This window comes from Pipistrellus hanaki (genome assembly GCF_964339955.1).
Source record: "Pipistrellus hanaki genome assembly, chromosome: 1".
Taxonomy (NCBI): domain Eukaryota; kingdom Metazoa; phylum Chordata; class Mammalia; order Chiroptera; family Vespertilionidae; genus Pipistrellus; species Pipistrellus hanaki.
This window is the reverse complement of record NC_140503.1, coordinates 8013259-8030647: the sequence shown is the minus strand read 5'-3', so window position 1 is coordinate 8030647 and position 17389 is coordinate 8013259. Positions and strand designations below refer to the sequence as shown.

Genomic DNA, 17389 nt, shown 5'->3' with positions numbered 1-17389 from the left:
AGGAAAATACATTGCAGAGGAGTTAAACAACTTGCCATTTTCATGTAGCTCATATTACTCATGTCTACTTTGTGCTTCTCATGCTGCCCAGACAGTAATGGAGAACTTGGATCATCCGTGGAGTTGAAACACAAACAAAATTAATGAGCTCTGACCTCTCTCTCCCAATTGTGGGTATATTATAAAGCTAGTTAGTGGCAGGGCGGAGGCTGGAACCTGGGTCTCCTGGTTTACTTAGAATTAATTATACTTGCTGAAACCCGGGCCCAGCCTGTGTTCAGATCTAAGGAAAGCAGAGATTTTACTTATGATCAAGTAACCTGAACTCTTTCCATGCAAACATATTTTTCAAATCTAAGATAGCACCTAAAATCAATTAGGTGCTGTTTTTATTTATTTATACATAACACGTTATTTGAACAATGCTTAAAAGGAAGCCATTTATTTTTATAAATGACTCTTTTCCTTGCTCAATTGTTCTAACCTCCACTCGTTTAAACATTTGGTGTATTTGTCTTCTCCAAGCACGTATTCAGGCTCCCGTCACAGCTTCTGGTCCACTTCCCTTCCTTTACTTTCTGCTGCCCTGCAGGAAGCAGTGATAAATGGTTTCCTCCGGGAGGTCCCATTCCTTTTCTCCCCAGACCAGCCTCCCCTGCTGCTCAGTGCCCCGGCCCTGCTTCAGCTTCATGGCCTCCAGGCAGTGGTCTTGAGCCCCTCTGTCATAGAACAAACGGGCGCTCTGCCCCATGCCCAGTGATTTCTCTCTCCGCTTTTAGAGGATTTCCTGTTTCTGCGTTTTATGGCCTGGTGCCTATTTCTTCTATCAGTCAGATATATCTTCTATTAAAAATATTTGTAAAACTTTCACACTAGACAAAATAGAGTCGGGTGTGGATAGCAAGTATTTAAAAATACGTGAGGATGGAAGCTCTCCAATAAACTATCGAGAGGGCTTGACTTCATTGTTTCTGATCCTGGGAATTGCCAAAACTTATAACAGTGATTTGAAAACATTTTACACTAGTTTCTACATCTGGTTAACTTGTGAATTCTTTTTTCAACATATAATTTTTATTGTTGGCAATATTACAGATGTCTCCCGTTCCCCCGCTCTTCATCCCCCGACCCCCCTCCACCTAGCCCCCTGTGAATTCTTTTTCCTAGCATGCCTCTTGTAGAATGCCCTACCACTCTTTACCATAGAGGCAGAGATTTTAGAGATGCTCATAAGAAAATAAAACCAGGAGTAGGTGCTCTGATTTGACTATATTCAACTTCTTTCAAAAGTTCCCTTTGTCCATGGGATAAATTCTTCCTTAGGTGCTAATACAACTTGAATACTTCTATTTAACTCCTGCTTGTCTTCCTTTCAATTAGGAAAGCATACCTGGCCAGGCCTCAGGCCCTGCAGGAAATGGCAGAACTAGTGGCCCACAGGGGCATAGGGCTGGGTTGAGGTTGCTTCAGGGAGCCAAAGACATCTGAGTACAGGATGACAACTAGGTGGAAAAGGGAAGCTGAGAATTCTGATCTAGAAGGTTTCCTTCATTTGCATCATAGAAGGGACATATGCTAACTTGGAGAGCAAATGAAAGCATTACACATTTAAAAATGTACATATTCTGTATCTGTTTTTATTCCTCTTGGCTTTATGATCTTGACCAGTTCATGAACAGTGGGGGAAAGGAGGAGTTATGCTAACCTCTGTGTAATTATTTCCTCCCAGCAGTAAAGAACGATACTGAAAGGAAGTTTAGCTACCAACAGCTTCCAGTAACTTTGAGACTAATATACACCATTTTCCAGGTATATTTTTTGGAATATTTGAATTTTTTGTTTGGTGGTGTTGCTGTTTTAGATAATTCCGTAACCATGTGGTTTTTTTTGCATAGGAAATGGCTAAATTTGAAGAGCCAGACATTCTTTTTAATATGCTCAATTGCCTGAAGATTCTCTGTCTACACGGAGAGTGTTTATACATTGCTAGAAAAGATCATCCTCAATTTTTAGCCTTCATTCAGGATCATATGTTGATTGCAAGGTAGGTCTTTCTTTTTTGTTTCTACATTAGGCTTTTTTGCTTATATGTAAGTCTTTAGAATAACACGTACCAATTTATTTGGATTATTTTGCTTAGCCAGGACAGCCTAATCGTCTGTGGGAACTACTTTTATTACTTTTATTTAGTTTCATTATTATGTCAATATGAATAACAGTAATTTTCTTTAAATACTATGGAAATAGAAAAGGCAAAATAAATATTATCTTATGCCTTTCAGTTGTTAGGTGGCTTAAGAATATAGTGTACCCTAGATGAAAAAAATAAACTGACAAACAAAATAGATCCAGAGCCATAGAAGCATGAAATAGACTGATGAATTTCAGAGGGAAGACGGGGGTGGTGGGTAGGTGGGGAGAGGTTAATCAAAGAACTTATATGCATATATGCATAACCCATGGACACAGACAGTAATGTGGTGAGGGCCTGGAGGGGTCAGGTATGGGAGGGAGGGAGTCAATGGGAAAACAAAAGGGGACATCTGTAATACTTCCAACAACAAAGATAAATTAAAGAAAAAGAATATAGTGTAACCTAGAAAAATGTCACCAGGTACTGAGTTAATATTTACCTAGTATAATTGAGTAAGGACTTAATTGCTTATTTGAAATAGAACTGCTAATAGACATCTAAAATCTCTCCACATATTACCTGATAATGCATTTTTTTTTAAAGACTGACCAGGCATTCTGAGAAAAACAAGAACATATTGCCCTGGATGTACATAGTGGTTTTCTTCTTAAGAACTTTAAAATAACTGTTACAATCTTCCTGGAAATAAGTTAGAAAAATATTATCCTCATCTTTATATATCAAGGAATGAAGTGATTAAAAAGGGAAAGGTTGGTTTAGATTAACTTGGTAACTAAACCAATTTGAGGCTCTACTTGTCATTATTCATTTTGTTCATTTATTCTTTCAAAAATATTAATTGAGGGCTTGCAATATTCGTTTTGGGAATTTGCAGTTTAGTTTGGAAGAGGGCGAATAGTATGTGTACAGAATGTGACCACATAGTTTATTCTTCAAATTGGTCTACTCTTGAGAGTGAAGAGGGAATGATCTTCATAGTAATCTCAAAACAACCAATATATAGTAGACTAAGATCTTCAATAAATGAAGACACAAGTCACTGATGTATATATTAGTTACTGTCAATCTCAGGGATGTGTGGGGTGACTGTTTTGTGTAGTTCATAGGTGGGAGAGGTCATTTTTGGATGATCAGAGAAGCCTCAGGAGTAGATACCATTTGGATAGGCATTGAGATAATGATAGAATTTTGAAATTATCAGTGTAACAGATGAGACAAGCAGCAAATCCAGATAGAAGCAGTGAAGGGACAGGGTCAGGAATTGGGCAGGAGAGTGGGGGGACTACGTGGCAGACTTCTGTTGTGAAAGCCACCTCCATCAGAGATGTAGTTGGGACAAATGGATCCTTGATGCCCTGGCATCTCTGCCTTAGCTTATGGGCTGCGTAGCCCAGGTTTCCCCCTCAGAAACCTTGAGGGACAGTGAGGGGATCTGCAGAAAAGACATGCTTCCATTTTTCAAACAAGGCTGCCTTAGGGACCCGAGAAAGCAGTATGGGATTGGAAGAGTCCAGGGACTTTTGTCACTGGGACAGTTTTCTGTTAGTGCCATATACAATTTGCTTCTTTCTACTGAAATGCAAGTTCCCAGAGGGCAGAGATGATGCCTTCTTTTTCCTTTGCATTCTCCATAGGGCCTGTTGTTGTAGAGAGAAGTAGCATCATCCTTAGCCTCACAACAGTAAGAGTAGTGTAAGAGTTTTGAATACCTACTATGTGCCAAACATTTAATACAGCCAGCATTAGGAGGAAGTGGAAGTTCAGACAAGTTACATTTACACTTGGCTACACAGTTTATTAATGACAGGGTTCAGATTAGATCCTTATTTTTCTGATATCCATAATTCAGTTGAAGCATATGGCATTTGAAAATTACTCCTTTTCATTCTAGTATATTTTCTGAAATACCAGCAACTTTAGTGACTTATATTCTCCATAAATTGGAGATACTGTGCCACTCCTCCCATCTTTTAGAGGTATATTATGAGTTTTTTAAAGTCACAAATAGTTTCAATTCTGGATTAACTCTGGAGCCAAAAGACAACAAAATAAAACAACAAAAACAAACAAAAGACATACTTTAAATAAATGAATAAAAGATTTGAAACCACTTACATATTATTAGAGGCCCGGTGCATGAAATTTTTGCATTGGTAGGATCCCTAGCGGCTGCTGGCCCTGCCCCCTGGTTGAACTCCTGGTCGAGGGGGACTATTTGCAGACTTTGCTTTTATTATATAGGAGTAGTAAAAATAGACCTTCAGAATTATTCTGGTAGAAATTGATAGGAACTTAGCTAACTTGCTAAGGTACATTTTTGACCAATAATGGACTGGTTGTAGGCAGGGCTAGTTCTCACAAGGTATTACTAGGGATTTCTCTCTCCCTCTCCCTCCTTTTTTCTCTTTTTGTCTCATCTCTCTTTCTCCCTTTCTCCCCATCACTTAGCCTCATTCCATCTGTATTGGCTGCTTCTCAGCAGGCTGTTTCCGTGAGAAAAAGAGAGATCTTTCTTGTCCCAGAGTCCATATCAATACCTGGAAAAGGATTCTGGCATTCCCATAATTACATCATATGTCCATCCCTTGACTAATCACTCGATTTTCGGCATTGAAGTCCTTTGACCAGTATGGGTTTTGTGTTCACTCTTACAATAGGAAAAGGGGTGGGTCTGTGGGGCTTGAATGACACCTCTGCCAGCTGAAGAGGCTGTTCTTAATTGAAAAAGAGTTGCTCCTTGCTAGAATAATATGAGGAAAAGGCTGCCGGGCAAGCAAAACCAACATAACTCCCCACATGTTCAGTATAAGAAAAAGAAATTTAAATCACTATCACTTCACCATCTTAACATACAGTTAATATCAATTTTGTATAATTTTTAACAGCCATTATTCATTTATTACTTGGATTTAAAATATGCAATTAAATTTATTTTACATTAAAATGTAATATTAAGTGGTGTTTTTCTATGTTGTTTCATGAAAGTAATTCCTTTAAAAAGACATGAACAGAACAGAGCATAGGAAAAGTTGATCAGAGGATCATAGGCTTGTGGATGAATGCAATTTCACCGAAAGCATTCCAACCGCCTATTGGTTAACTATGTTTCTTATCAATTAAGATAATAGTATTTTCTTTCTAAAAAGGTTATCATAACTGTGACCGCTTTGCTTCTTGGTTTCCAGCCTGTGGAGAGTCATCAAATCCGACTTCTCCCAGCTGTCTTCGCTGGCGGTTCCTCTCCTGCTCCATGCGTTGTCACTTCCTCATGGTGCTGACATCTTCTGGACAATCATAAACGGCAACTTCAACAGCAAAGACTGGAAGATGAGGTTTGAAGCAGGTACCTCTGTGTTAGCTTCACAATTCTCTCCGGATCCCATTACAAACCAGATGTCCAGTTAGGAGATCTCTTTCTGGCCTCCATTTCCCGCCCCTCTTTTTATAGGGCATTGTCCTGCTTGCCGATGTTCTTCGTTGTGTCTACTTAGCTGAGCTTTGTCAACAATAGTGTTTTGCAGAGTGGTCCTTAGGGAGGGTCGCCCTGTCTAGTTTGCCTAGGGTAGTCTGAGTTTATGCTCCAGGTACTTAGTAATTGTACAATGTTTACTTTCTTTTTAAAAAATATATTTTATTGATTGTTTTACAGAGAGGAAGACAGAGGGATAGAGAGTTAGAAACATCAATGAGACAGAAACATGGATCAGCTGCCTCCTGCACATCCCCTGCTGGGGATGTGTCCGCAACCGAGGTACATGCCCTTGACCGGAATCGAACCTGGGACCTTTCAGTCCGCAGGCCGATGCTCTATCCACTGAGCCAAACCAGCACAATATTTGCTTTCAAATGGGTTCTGGCTTAAATGGTCAACCATGTCGTCAACCTAATGGGTTACTTGCATCAGCTTAACTGGGAGTGTTTGTTAAAAACACTGATTACAGTGGAACCTCGTTCCCTGAACTTAATTAGCTCCAGAAGGTTGTTCGAGCAGCAGTTTGTTCGAAAACCAAATCCTATTTTCCCCATTAGAAATCATCTAAATTGAATTAATCTGATCCAGACCCCCAAAGAACTCCGTTTTAACCTTTTTTAAATATAGAGTACATGTCAAATATACTGTCTAATCTATAAATAAACACTTCTTTTCCGAGCATTTTTGAACCACCCCCTGCTAGTCTTAAATGAATCACTTTCAGTGCTCCGTTCAGGGGTGTCTTCAGGAGGTTAGTTTGCAGTCTCTTCTCTTTTTCACATACCATTGTCTTCCAAATGCTATCACTGGCTAACTGTTTCTGTTTATCCCAATCAACAATTTTCCCGTCTCTTCAACTGCCTGTGCTCATTGTTTTCTGAGCACTTTCAAACCCTTAGCAACATCAGCACTCTTGATGGCCTCTTGATGTGTTGAAATTGTGCTAATCCATTTCACCAGTAACAAAAGCAAAAATAAAAAAAAATTCACAGCTCTGATTATGTTGCTTTTCTATTCAAAACATTTTTAAGGGTTTTCAATGTCTAGATAATAAAGTTCAGACTCCTTAAATGGACATTCAAAACCTCCCATGACCTGACTGCTCGTGTGTGTTGCCTCATTTCTCACTCATCTTTCTTCATCTGCCATTGTACTTTCCTCATTGCTTCCTACTGCCCCTCACCTATATCTTGGCCATTCTCTGTTCTCAATCTGAACTCTCTTCCCTTCTAGAACCCATTCAAATGCCATCTCTGTTTGAAATACCTTCAAATGCCCCCATTGAGTTCCATATCTCTGTTCCCTTGATGGGAAGTTGTTTTTAATCCTTCAAGCTCCCATAGCATTTTATTTATACATCACGAACAGCATTGACAGGTTTTTATATTACATTTTGTTTCTAGTTGTACCTGTTTATCTCTTTAGCCGACTAGACTTTGAAGTCAAGGCCTGTGAAGGATTCACATGTTAGTCTGCTTGGGTTGCCATGACAAAATACCACAGACTGGGTGGCTTAAACAACAGAGTTTATGTCTCACAGTTCTGGAGGCTGGGAGTCCAAAATCAAGGTGCCAGCCAATACAGTTCCTTGGGGAGGGCTCTTTCTGGCTTGCAGATGGTCACCTTCTTCTTGTGTCTAGTTTCCCTTTTGATTTTTATAAGGACACAAATCCCATCATGGGGCCCCACCCTCATGACCTCATCTAAACCTGATGACCTCCCAAGGTTCCAACTCCAAATGCCATCACATTGGGGGTTAGGGCTTCATGTGTAAATTTGTGGGATGGGGGGTGGGGGTCACAACAATTCAGTCCCTGACAGTTCATTTTTTAATTTACTTCCATCTCCCCAACAAGTACCTAGGATGGTGTCTTTAAAATAAGTGAATTAGTGGATTTATTGAATAATTAAAGAGTATAAGGGCAAACTCCTGCTCTCAGAAGCTCTCAATTTAATTGATGGGACCAAATACAAACATGTAAAAGATTAAGAAACTATGAAGGTATAAATATAATTCAAGATCACAAAAGAAGATATGCCTTATAGCTAAATATGAACATACAAATGGCATATCTAAATGAATAGTATTTGAAAAATATATATTTTTATTCATTTCAGAGAGAATGTGAGAGGGGAGAGAGAGATAGAAACGTCAATGATGAGAGGGAATCATTGATCGGCTGCCTCCTGCACATCCCCTACTGGGGATCAAGCCCAGAACCTGGGCATGTGCCCTTGACTGGTAGAGAACCCAGGACCCTTCAGTCCACATATACTCTATTCACTGAGCCAAACCAGCTAGGGCAATGAATAGTATTTTTGCTGGAGTTCGGGAGATGGAAAGACCACTCTAGGAAGTCAAAGTGGACTTCACAGAACATGTAGAATTTAAACAGCAGGTTCTTTTAAGCATGGCAGCAGAGAAGAATAGAAAGAATATTCTAGGCTGCTGGAATAGCTTAAGCAAAATACTGAACCATCTCTATTTCCATGGAACAATATTGCTTCACTATCTTCTATGGCTTTTATTTATTTATTATTATTATTATTATTTTTTATCAAGCTCTGTTTTAAGAGTGGCTGGAATCATTTAACATAGATTTGAAGAATAATTAGAAATCTATCAAGTAGGGTGCATCTATTTTAGGGAAGGTGTACACTGTACAGCCCCGTGAATTGGTTGTCACTTCACATCATGATATGCTAAGAGTGGAATAGAGGGTCCAGAAAATAGAGCCAGGATTGGCGGGTACCTCCCACCTTCCTGTGTTGTCTGTGGAACTTTTATGGGATGGACAAATAAATGAGCACGGAGGCATTTTGAATAGTTTGAAATATAGCTGGAAGTTAAACAATGGGAAAGACCATTAAAAAAGAGAGAGAGAGAGAGAGAGACAACCCAGAACTAAATCAAGGCTGCCTGACAAAAATACTGCACTGAGTAGAGGTGGTCTGTGCTGCACAGATCACTGAAGAGGAAGCAGTAGACGTTCCTTTTGGTGTTTAAAACCAATGTATGGGGGCCCAGAGTACCCTTATCTCAGTGGGTTCAGAATACCTAAACAAATGTCATTTTTTTGTCCTCTGCCTTTTACCTTTCAGTGGAAAAGGTGGCTGTCATTTGTAGATTTCTGGATATTCACTCCGTGACCAAAAACCACCTGCTGAAGTACTCGCTGGCACATGCTTTCTGCTGCTTCCTGGCGGCCGTGGAGGACGTCAACCCAGCGGTGGCTACCAGGGCCGGGCTCCTGCTGGACACCATAAAGAGGCCGGCGCTGCAGGTGCTGCCCTCAGTGTGTGTGCTCTGCACACGGCTCTCTGCTCTGCGCCACTAAACCCTGAGTTATGTGTCACATACACACAAGTACTGAGGATGATGATGATGATAATTGTGGAAATTTTTAAGTTGGGAAAAACATCCCAGAATCGCATCGTATAAACAGACTTCTTATTTTTATTTGTTGATACTTTTTTTTTTCAGTCTTTGTCTATGTGCTGAATCTGACAGATAGAATTATTGTGTAACATTTTTTTGTGGCAGATTATTAAATTAAGCGTATTTATAACATTCCACTGGTTTCTGGGCTAAAAGTCCTTTTAGTAGGGGCTAGCTTCTAAGAGAAATCAGGTAAATTATAAAGCCAGAAGGTAAATATGCTACCAAAATGAAATGCTACAAATTAAAGCCAAAGTAACAGAAATATAAGACCTGGAGAGAGTTGTATATTTATCTTATTTGGCGCCTATGTTTTTAAAAATGTATTTATTTTTTAAAATATATTTTTATTGATTTCAGAAGACAGGGGAGAGAGAGAGAGAGATGGAAACATCAATGAAAGAGAGAAGCAATCAACTGCCTCTTGCACACCCACTACTGGGGATCAAGCCCACAACCCAGGCATGTGCGCTGATTGGGAATCCAACTGTGACCTCCCGGTTCATAGGTTGATGCTCAACCATTGCACCACACTGGCCAGGCTGGCACATGTATTTTATAGTTGAAGAAACCAAGTCTCAGAGAGATAGTGTCACGTATGAAAGGACACAGAGTGAATTTTGGGAGAACCAAAACTAGAACCTCCAAAGTCCTGATCTTCTGTTTTTCCCCATTGCCACCTGACGTATTATTATTTCATTATTATTAAAGTTAATAACGGCAAGAGCTAACATTTACCAGATAGCCATTGTGTTTTCAGGGCAGTGTATTTAAAGTATCCAATCCTGCATTATTTCAGTTAATCCCCACAATAACCTTTAGTATGTTCCCATTTTACAGATAAAGAAGCTGAGGGTCATAAAGGTTAAGTAATTTCAGAGTCACACGGCTAGTAAGTGGTAGAAAAGACTCAGGTCTGACTCATAATAAAGTCATATTCTTAACTCTGTGTGTGTGTGTACACTGCCCCCCATCAGTGGGAGGGTACTTGTGAAAAAGACTAAGGAGAGAGGGCAGTGGGAGGGACCTAAAGCATTCTGTGGTTGTGCTGTCTGTGGGCGCACACCCTTCCTTGTGAAAGCTTCCATTTGTGTTCGGGACAGTCCTTCTCTGTTGGTCTTAATAAGACTTTGGTGGTTGTATGTCTTACCGCTGCTCAGGGCCTGGAACACAGGAGGCCCTCATTAGGTGAGAGTTAGATGAATTAATAGGATGAATTGCAGTTTTTTGAAAAAGGGAATTGTAGACTTATCTATTAGAGAAACAGATGCTCAATTCATTACATCTTTGATTTTTTAAAAACCCTATGTTTCACTCACATTCCAAGAAGATGACTTATTTTCTTTTAGAATCATTAAAAGAATTCTAAAATCTGAATTTCTTTTAGAAAATTTAATTCCAAATTTTAGAATTTAACATTTAAAGACAACCTCTTTGTGTATTCTAAAAGGTACCTTTGGAAGTACGCTTCTCTTATAGAAACAACAGACATTAAGAAAAGAAACATTGGTTTGAGGATATTTGGGTAAAAAAATTAATAACATACATTTAGTTCAGATTTCTAAGTCAACATTTAAGGGCTGTTCTACAATTAGGAGAAGCTTTTCTTTTGTATTTTTTTCTACCAAAATTTTCAGTAAGAAAGATTTCAACTGGCTCATTCTACATTATAAATATAGATTGAGGAGTCTGCCTTGTTCCACAGACTTGCTTAGTGTATTTAATTTAAAGCAACTTCGATGTTTACACCTGGCTTTGCTTTCCTCCTCCCTTTCCCAGGGCCTGTGTCTTTGTCTTGACTTCCAGTTTGACACTGTGGTTAAAGATCGACCCACAATATTGAGCAAGCTTTTGCTCTTGCATTTTCTCAAGCAAGATATTCCTGCTCTGAGCTGGGAGTTCTTTGTCAACAGATTTGAGACACTTTCTTTGGAGGCCCAGCTGCATTTGGATTGTAACAAAGAATTTCCTTTTCCTACAAGTAAGCAAAAGGAAGAACTTGCTGCATAGAGTCGAGGTTCCTATGCTTGTGCTTGCTAGATAAGCAGAAGATACTATGTGTGTAGTTCGGCTTCCCATTATGGAGGCTGCCTTAACTTTGTACTCCATCTATCAGATGTTTATTGACTACCTACTGTAGTAATCCTCAGATTACCTATTTTCTGGCATTCTGAAATCCCAAATGTTCTAGTTCCTTGGGGGATTTGTGAAAAACATTTGTGAATGTTGTGTTCCTTAAATGCTATTCAATCATTGTGATTGTAATGTTTGTCAGCAGGTTTGTAAGAGAGATTTGCACCTTGCAAAATTCACTCTCTCATGCTTCTTAATCAGGTACCTACAGTCTGACTAGATGGGGAAAAGGCTTTGGTCAGTCAACTAGTTATCCAGCGATAACAAAATCAGATAATTTAATCTTAATTATACGATAGTCATGATAGGCAATAGTCATGATTTTTAATGTAAGCTATCCTGAAGAGAGAAAGGTGAATGAGTCATATATCCATGAAAGATGGTTTGTAATACTGAAAAATACACACAGATAGATGGTTTTAAGCTAGTTGCATAACATAGGAGCTAAGGAAAATGATAACCTCTGATTCCTTTTGCAAAGCTATCACTGCTGTAAGGACCAACGTCACCAACCTCAGCGACACCGCACTGTGGAAGATCAAGAGGGCTCGCTTTGCGAGGAACCGCCAGAAGAGTGTGCGTTCCCTGAGGGACAGCGTGAAAGGGCCCGTGGAATCCAAGAGGGCGCTCTCCCTCCCTGAGACCCTGACCTCCAAAATCCGTTGAGTATCTTCTTTCATCCTTCCTTTACACCTGTTGAATGTCTTTTGGAGCCCGGCTTGTCCTGCTGAATGTGCATAGAGAGGAGCGAATTTAGCCAACAGCTTGGCCATCAAGGTTTGGCCTTCAGATTCCCTAGAGGGTCCCCCCAGGGGTGTTAGTGCCCTGGGTGGCTTTTTCCAGTTTTGGGGTGAAGCAAGGCCTTCATCTAACAGTAGATTGTTCAGTAGATTGTTTTGGAATGTGGAAGGCAGCAAACCCATTGATGCTTGGCATGAAAGAAGCATTTGCTCCTAAGTACTCAAATGTGAAGTTTGCACCAGCCTGGATAAGAGATTCCTAAGAAGACTTTGACATGGTCATTTAATGACTGTATGGTAGAGGCAGCCAAACAGGCTTCCAGACAAGCTAATAATAATGGTTGCTTTTACAAAGACAAATTAGGCCGAGAAGTTGAGTTTTTGCCCAACTTAAACAAGCTTCTTTGCCAACTTAAAAAAAGACCATATGCACTTGTTCTCTAAAGGTCTTTCTTTATATTGCATTTTTAAAGAGAACAAAATTTCCCTTAAATTACGAACTCACTAGATGGACTCTAATGATTAACAATAGCTCATAATTAATAATTAAAAATTCATAACTAAATCATCACATTAGTGAATGGATATGTTTAAATACATTGCTAACTTATAACATTTATTAAATTTTTAACTGCTGTGAAGTTAATAAAAGAACATCATAAAATATATTTCTTCTTATCCTGTTAGAAGCTGAAGTTTGCTTTTTCATTGGCATTTATTAGAAGGCAGCTTTATTGTAACATGACCATTTTAAATCATGAATATGATTTTATTTTATTTATTGCATTTCCCTCTATTTCTCGACAAGCTAAGGTCATGTAGTGTTTTGAACTTTGGGAGAATCAATAAAAGCCCTGTAAGCAATCAATAATATAGGTGTTCAGAGAGCAAAGATAATAATAGGTGCCCATTTCAGAATATGCTGTCCTAATGTGAGGCCCCACGTGACACCGAATCAGATCCTAAAATCCAATCCCTCAATCAACTAGATTACAGTTTCTATAAGAATGTCCCAGCTCCTTTAGAATAGAACTGATAAGTTTGGGGTATACAGTTTTACTTACTGTTATTTCTTGTTCATTGATTCACGTGACAATTCTGAAGATTAAGAATTAAAGTAACATTGCAGAATGTCCTTGAGATTCAGATGAAACCACAAAACTTTTGTGATGTAGACATCTACTATGCGATGCTAATTACAAATAGGAAAACTAAACTTGCCCCTACTACCCAATGCAGTTAGCACTAAGTATATTTTCTAGGCTCAAGTTGTTTTTAATGCTTATTTAAATAGAGTTGTTGTTGATTTTTAAGCTGTGAGGTTGACCAGGCAAGAGCAGTCTGCTCCAGCTCTCGGTGGGACACCCGAACAGATGCCAGGTGGGTACTTCTGACTGGAAGGGCTGTGTGCAACTGTCTCTTGCAGGTGGACAGGCAGAGAGTGCGGTGTCTCTTACTGGACCACAGTGACGTAGTTAGGTTTGGCAAGCTCCACGGGTCTTACCCAGGCGCTCAAACATTTGGGCCCCTGACATAACAATTCCTTTTGTGTTAGCAGGTGGCTTTTGCTGCTGCTAACTTTGGGTCCAGAAAAAAGCATCTTGTTATCTGAGTACACACTGAGTTCCCCAGAGAGCCCATATGACTAGAGCCATATCTAGTACTTATATTTGTATGTGTATTTACCCATAGAAATGGTATGTTCATGTATATCTGCTATAGGAAAAAACATGCATTTCATTTGCATTTTAAAAGGTTGTACATTGGAGCCACCGTCATTCACTCATCCCCTTAGTCATTCCTGATTCATTGCAGCTCTACATGCTTTTCTGTCTCTCAGAGAAAGAGTTTCCATTGTTTGGCGCATCATGGGATCATATCCTGCTTGGCACAGGGCAACTGTCATCTGATGTTCCCGAATTATCCTAAGGGTTGAAGAGACACTGGCAAGACTATTACAGACTGAACGTTATTCACACAAATAGTCCCATAACTTGTTGGGAAAACTGAGAAGGTTCTGAGTACCTGCTTATTTGTCAGAAACAAGCTTGGTAACTGCCATCTATGAACCATGCTAACAAAGATTTTGTTTTCCTATTAATGTTTTTCTAAGAATAGTTTTAAGGTGAACTTTTCAGAATAGTGTCAGAAGGAAAATTTCAAGTAGAGAGACTTTGAAGTGTGTTTGTTATGTGTTATAAAAATGACTCTAGAAAGAGAGGCGATGAGGGATGGGAGAGGAGCATAAGATTATGATTGCAGATGGTAGATGGTGGCCAGAGTGTATGTTCTCCTTTAAAATTGATGAGAAAGAAGGGATAGCAAATACTTGGCAGAATCTCTCTACCTTATTTTGTACACCACTTGTGCCTCAACTGTGCTGAGATGGAAGGAAGATGAAATAAGAACTTCTTATTCTGAGTTCACTACAAATGTGAAATCCATCCAGCTTCCCTTCAGTTAGGTCTTTTTGAGATGGGTCTTACACAGTTTCACAAACTATCTTGATTTGACCCCAACTTTTCTTTTTGTCGTAAGGCTGAGTTGAAAAGCTAGTCTGTAGTTATTATCACCCATTATAACAATCCAATCTCTCACATCTCTTTGGGAAAATGTATATATACATTTCTTAAAGTGAAGAAAAGTTTCAGTCATCCAGTTGTCCCATCAAATGTGACAAGATGGAAAAGGGGCAAATAAAAGCATTGTTCATATTAAACATAAATATCATTTACATGACACCACCATAAAGCAAAACTTTAGATTTGAAAACTTATAAATTGCTTATAAGGCGATTTCAAACTAGTTTTTCAGTTTTGTATTATTATCACTTAACACTGGAAGCAAAGACATAGCAGGACAGTCAGAAGACTACAGGATGGTTTAAGATAAAAATTAAATGGATACTAAAGAACATGCTATTGAATATATATTTGTTTGGTACAGATAATGCACTCCTCTATGCAAGACCTTGTATTGATTGGGCCTGAAGTAAAGGCTGAATTTTTTGTCACTGGAATTTATAATTTATGGTTCTCTGATATGAGCATGCACAGCACATTTGCAACGGAAATACACTTATATGGAAGGTATACTCTGTAAGGCTAGTGAAGAGCTGCATTCTTCCATGACATTTATGAGTCAAATCAAAGGCCTTGTGCAAATATAGAAAATTCATAGAATGCTATAAATGAAATATTAGAAGTAGGTTAATAGTTTCCTTTTACTGAAGAGGAAACTGAGGTTTCCAGAGAAGAGCAAGTGCCCCAGGTTTGTTGGTAACAAACAGATCTGGGTCACAAGCCCAGATGTCTTGATCTCTCTTGCAAGGCATGTGTGGTAAATGCTAGTGGGAGCTCTACACCTTTAATCTCAATTGATGGAAAATACACGTTCTCCTGCTAATCTGAAATTGGTTTAATCCTAATTAGATATAAAGTGTATTTTGACTAATGCTGTGAGAACCAGGAATTCTTCGTCTTTGATAATTCAGAACATCTGTTGAATATTAAGTGAACGTGATGCATAATACTGAACAATAATCCATGTAATCACATGGGGTTTCACTATGTCTTATCCCTCATCTCCTGGAATGAGTAATTGAACAGTAGTAGGTAAATAATAATAATATTTCATATATGTTTAGTGCTTCTCTCTATGAAGAGTGTTTTTATGCACATCATCTGATTTTGATTTTACAACTAAGGATATATGTAAAGTATTTTTTTTTTCACTTTACATATGGACAGGAATACAGGTCCTGAAGAATTAAGGAATTCTGCTTAGACGGTTTGCTGAAGATCACGTATAACTAACTAGTTAGGGATAGAACTGATACTTGAGTCCAAGATACTTTACTTGCTTTCCTTCCACCACAATTCCTGAAGAATTGTTTTTAGGATATTCCTACCCTTTAGGATGGCTTGGGCACACCAATCTAGTTATGGAGCTGCGTTGGGTATTCAGGTCTGCTACAGTGAGCATCCAGTAAGCCATGAGCATAGACCAGAGGATCTTTCCTTTTAGAACCTACAGATTGGTCAGCTATCCTAATGCAAGCCCGTTGAGAAATCCTGAGATCCCTTGGTCTGAATTTGTATCAGTAAGAGAAGGTACCCAATGCTAGGCACCCAATGCTTGGTAACATCAGTGAAATTTGTATTGACCCTTCCTGCCTCCCTCTTAGGTTCCAGCCTGGACTTCCAAATTGCTTCTCTTTTGGGCTCTCTCTTTTTTTTTTTTTTCCTAGAAAGATGGTTTATAATTCAAATCTTCATTATCTTCAAAATACCTATTGATCATTTCTATCCAATAAATCAAAGAGTACGGTGTTTTTTGTAGGAATGCCCTTGTTTGAATTGATGGTTTTGAGAAATGACAGTTTCCCAAGTGATAGGATGTGGGGAAGGAAGAGGCAAAGGCAGGGATGGGGAGTTTATGAGGATGCAGAGCTAGTTACCAGCCTCAACTTTACAGCCTCTGTGGCCATGTGCACACACAATAGAACTGCTGTGAATGAAGCTGTAAGTTAAATTAATGAGCTAGGGAGACCAGTGAGGCAGTGTGGCTAGAACTACTGAAATAATACATCATCTATAGGGTGTAATCCTTGGCCTCTCTCATCTGAATGCAGAGTAAGCTCGTGGAAGGGGTCCTTTCTTCCTCTGCTTGTCACATTGGTTTGACAGCGGTGGCTGGGAGTTGACTTACACAGAGGAAGTTTCCCTAGCCACTTCCTTGCTGTTTGGAGACCTCATCAGTTTTTTCTCCTGTAGAGAAGACAAGATCTGAAATATTTATTTGAATTCAGTATATGTAGACATTTATGAATAATAAGCATCTAGTATAAGTCAGACACTGCCCCATATTCTATGGAGGTTAAAAAAATGGAGGAAGCGTAGCACTTCAATGGATGAAGCATAGCATTCTAGTTCTTATAGGGGAAATAAGTCAAGTGAATGAAGAAAAAGTTCTGCCTGGCATAATAGCTATTTGTCAGGAGAGTTAAGAAATGCTACAGGAAACTCTGTTCATTCTTCCCTTCCTCCCTCCCCTCTTCCCTCCTTTCTTGTCCTTGGACATTGACAGAGTTTAGGGACCACATCCAGTTACTGAGAGAAAGGTAGGCACAGGTAATAAGAATGGCCTCTGGGGACCAGATCCAGAGGGTTACATTGGGGATGGAGTGGAGAACAACTCCATAAGGTGAAAAGAGAACGTGAGCAAAGACAAAGAAGGGAAATGTTAGTGACGTTCTGAGATCCGTGAGGAGCTCATGTTGTAAGGATGCTTAACATTTGGGGTAGATGGAGGGATAGGAGATAAGTCTGGATAAGACCGGCTTTTCCAGACTTATCTCCTATCCCTCCTTCTACCCCAAATGTTAAGCATCCTGGTTGACTCAAAATTGTTTGAATAAATAAAAGTGTACTACAGAGTTTCGATTGGTT

The 17389-nt window shown here is 39.2% G+C and overlaps 1 protein-coding gene across 13 annotated transcripts in view; it reads left to right on the top strand.

Annotated features, from left to right (window-relative positions):
• UNC79 (unc-79 homolog, NALCN channel complex subunit) overlaps nt 1-17389 on the top strand; it is a 205130-nt gene that overhangs the window by 107370 nt on the left and 80371 nt on the right. For 10 of the 13 annotated variants that reach the window (XM_084873274.1, XM_084873273.1, XM_084873269.1 and 7 more), the window contains 7 exons: nt 1730-1809; nt 1896-2044; nt 5341-5498; nt 8730-8911; nt 10846-11047; nt 11681-11860; nt 13254-13319. In XM_084873274.1, the coding sequence (XP_084729400.1) occupies nt 1730-1809; nt 1896-2044; nt 5341-5498; nt 8730-8911; nt 10846-11047; nt 11681-11860; nt 13254-13319 (1017 nt within the window). The remainder of the gene's footprint in view (nt 1-1729; nt 1810-1895; nt 2045-5340; nt 5499-8729; nt 8912-10845; nt 11048-11680; nt 11861-13253; nt 13320-17389) is intronic. The other 3 variants (XM_084873263.1, XM_084873268.1, XM_084873267.1) reach the window with 2 other exon arrangements.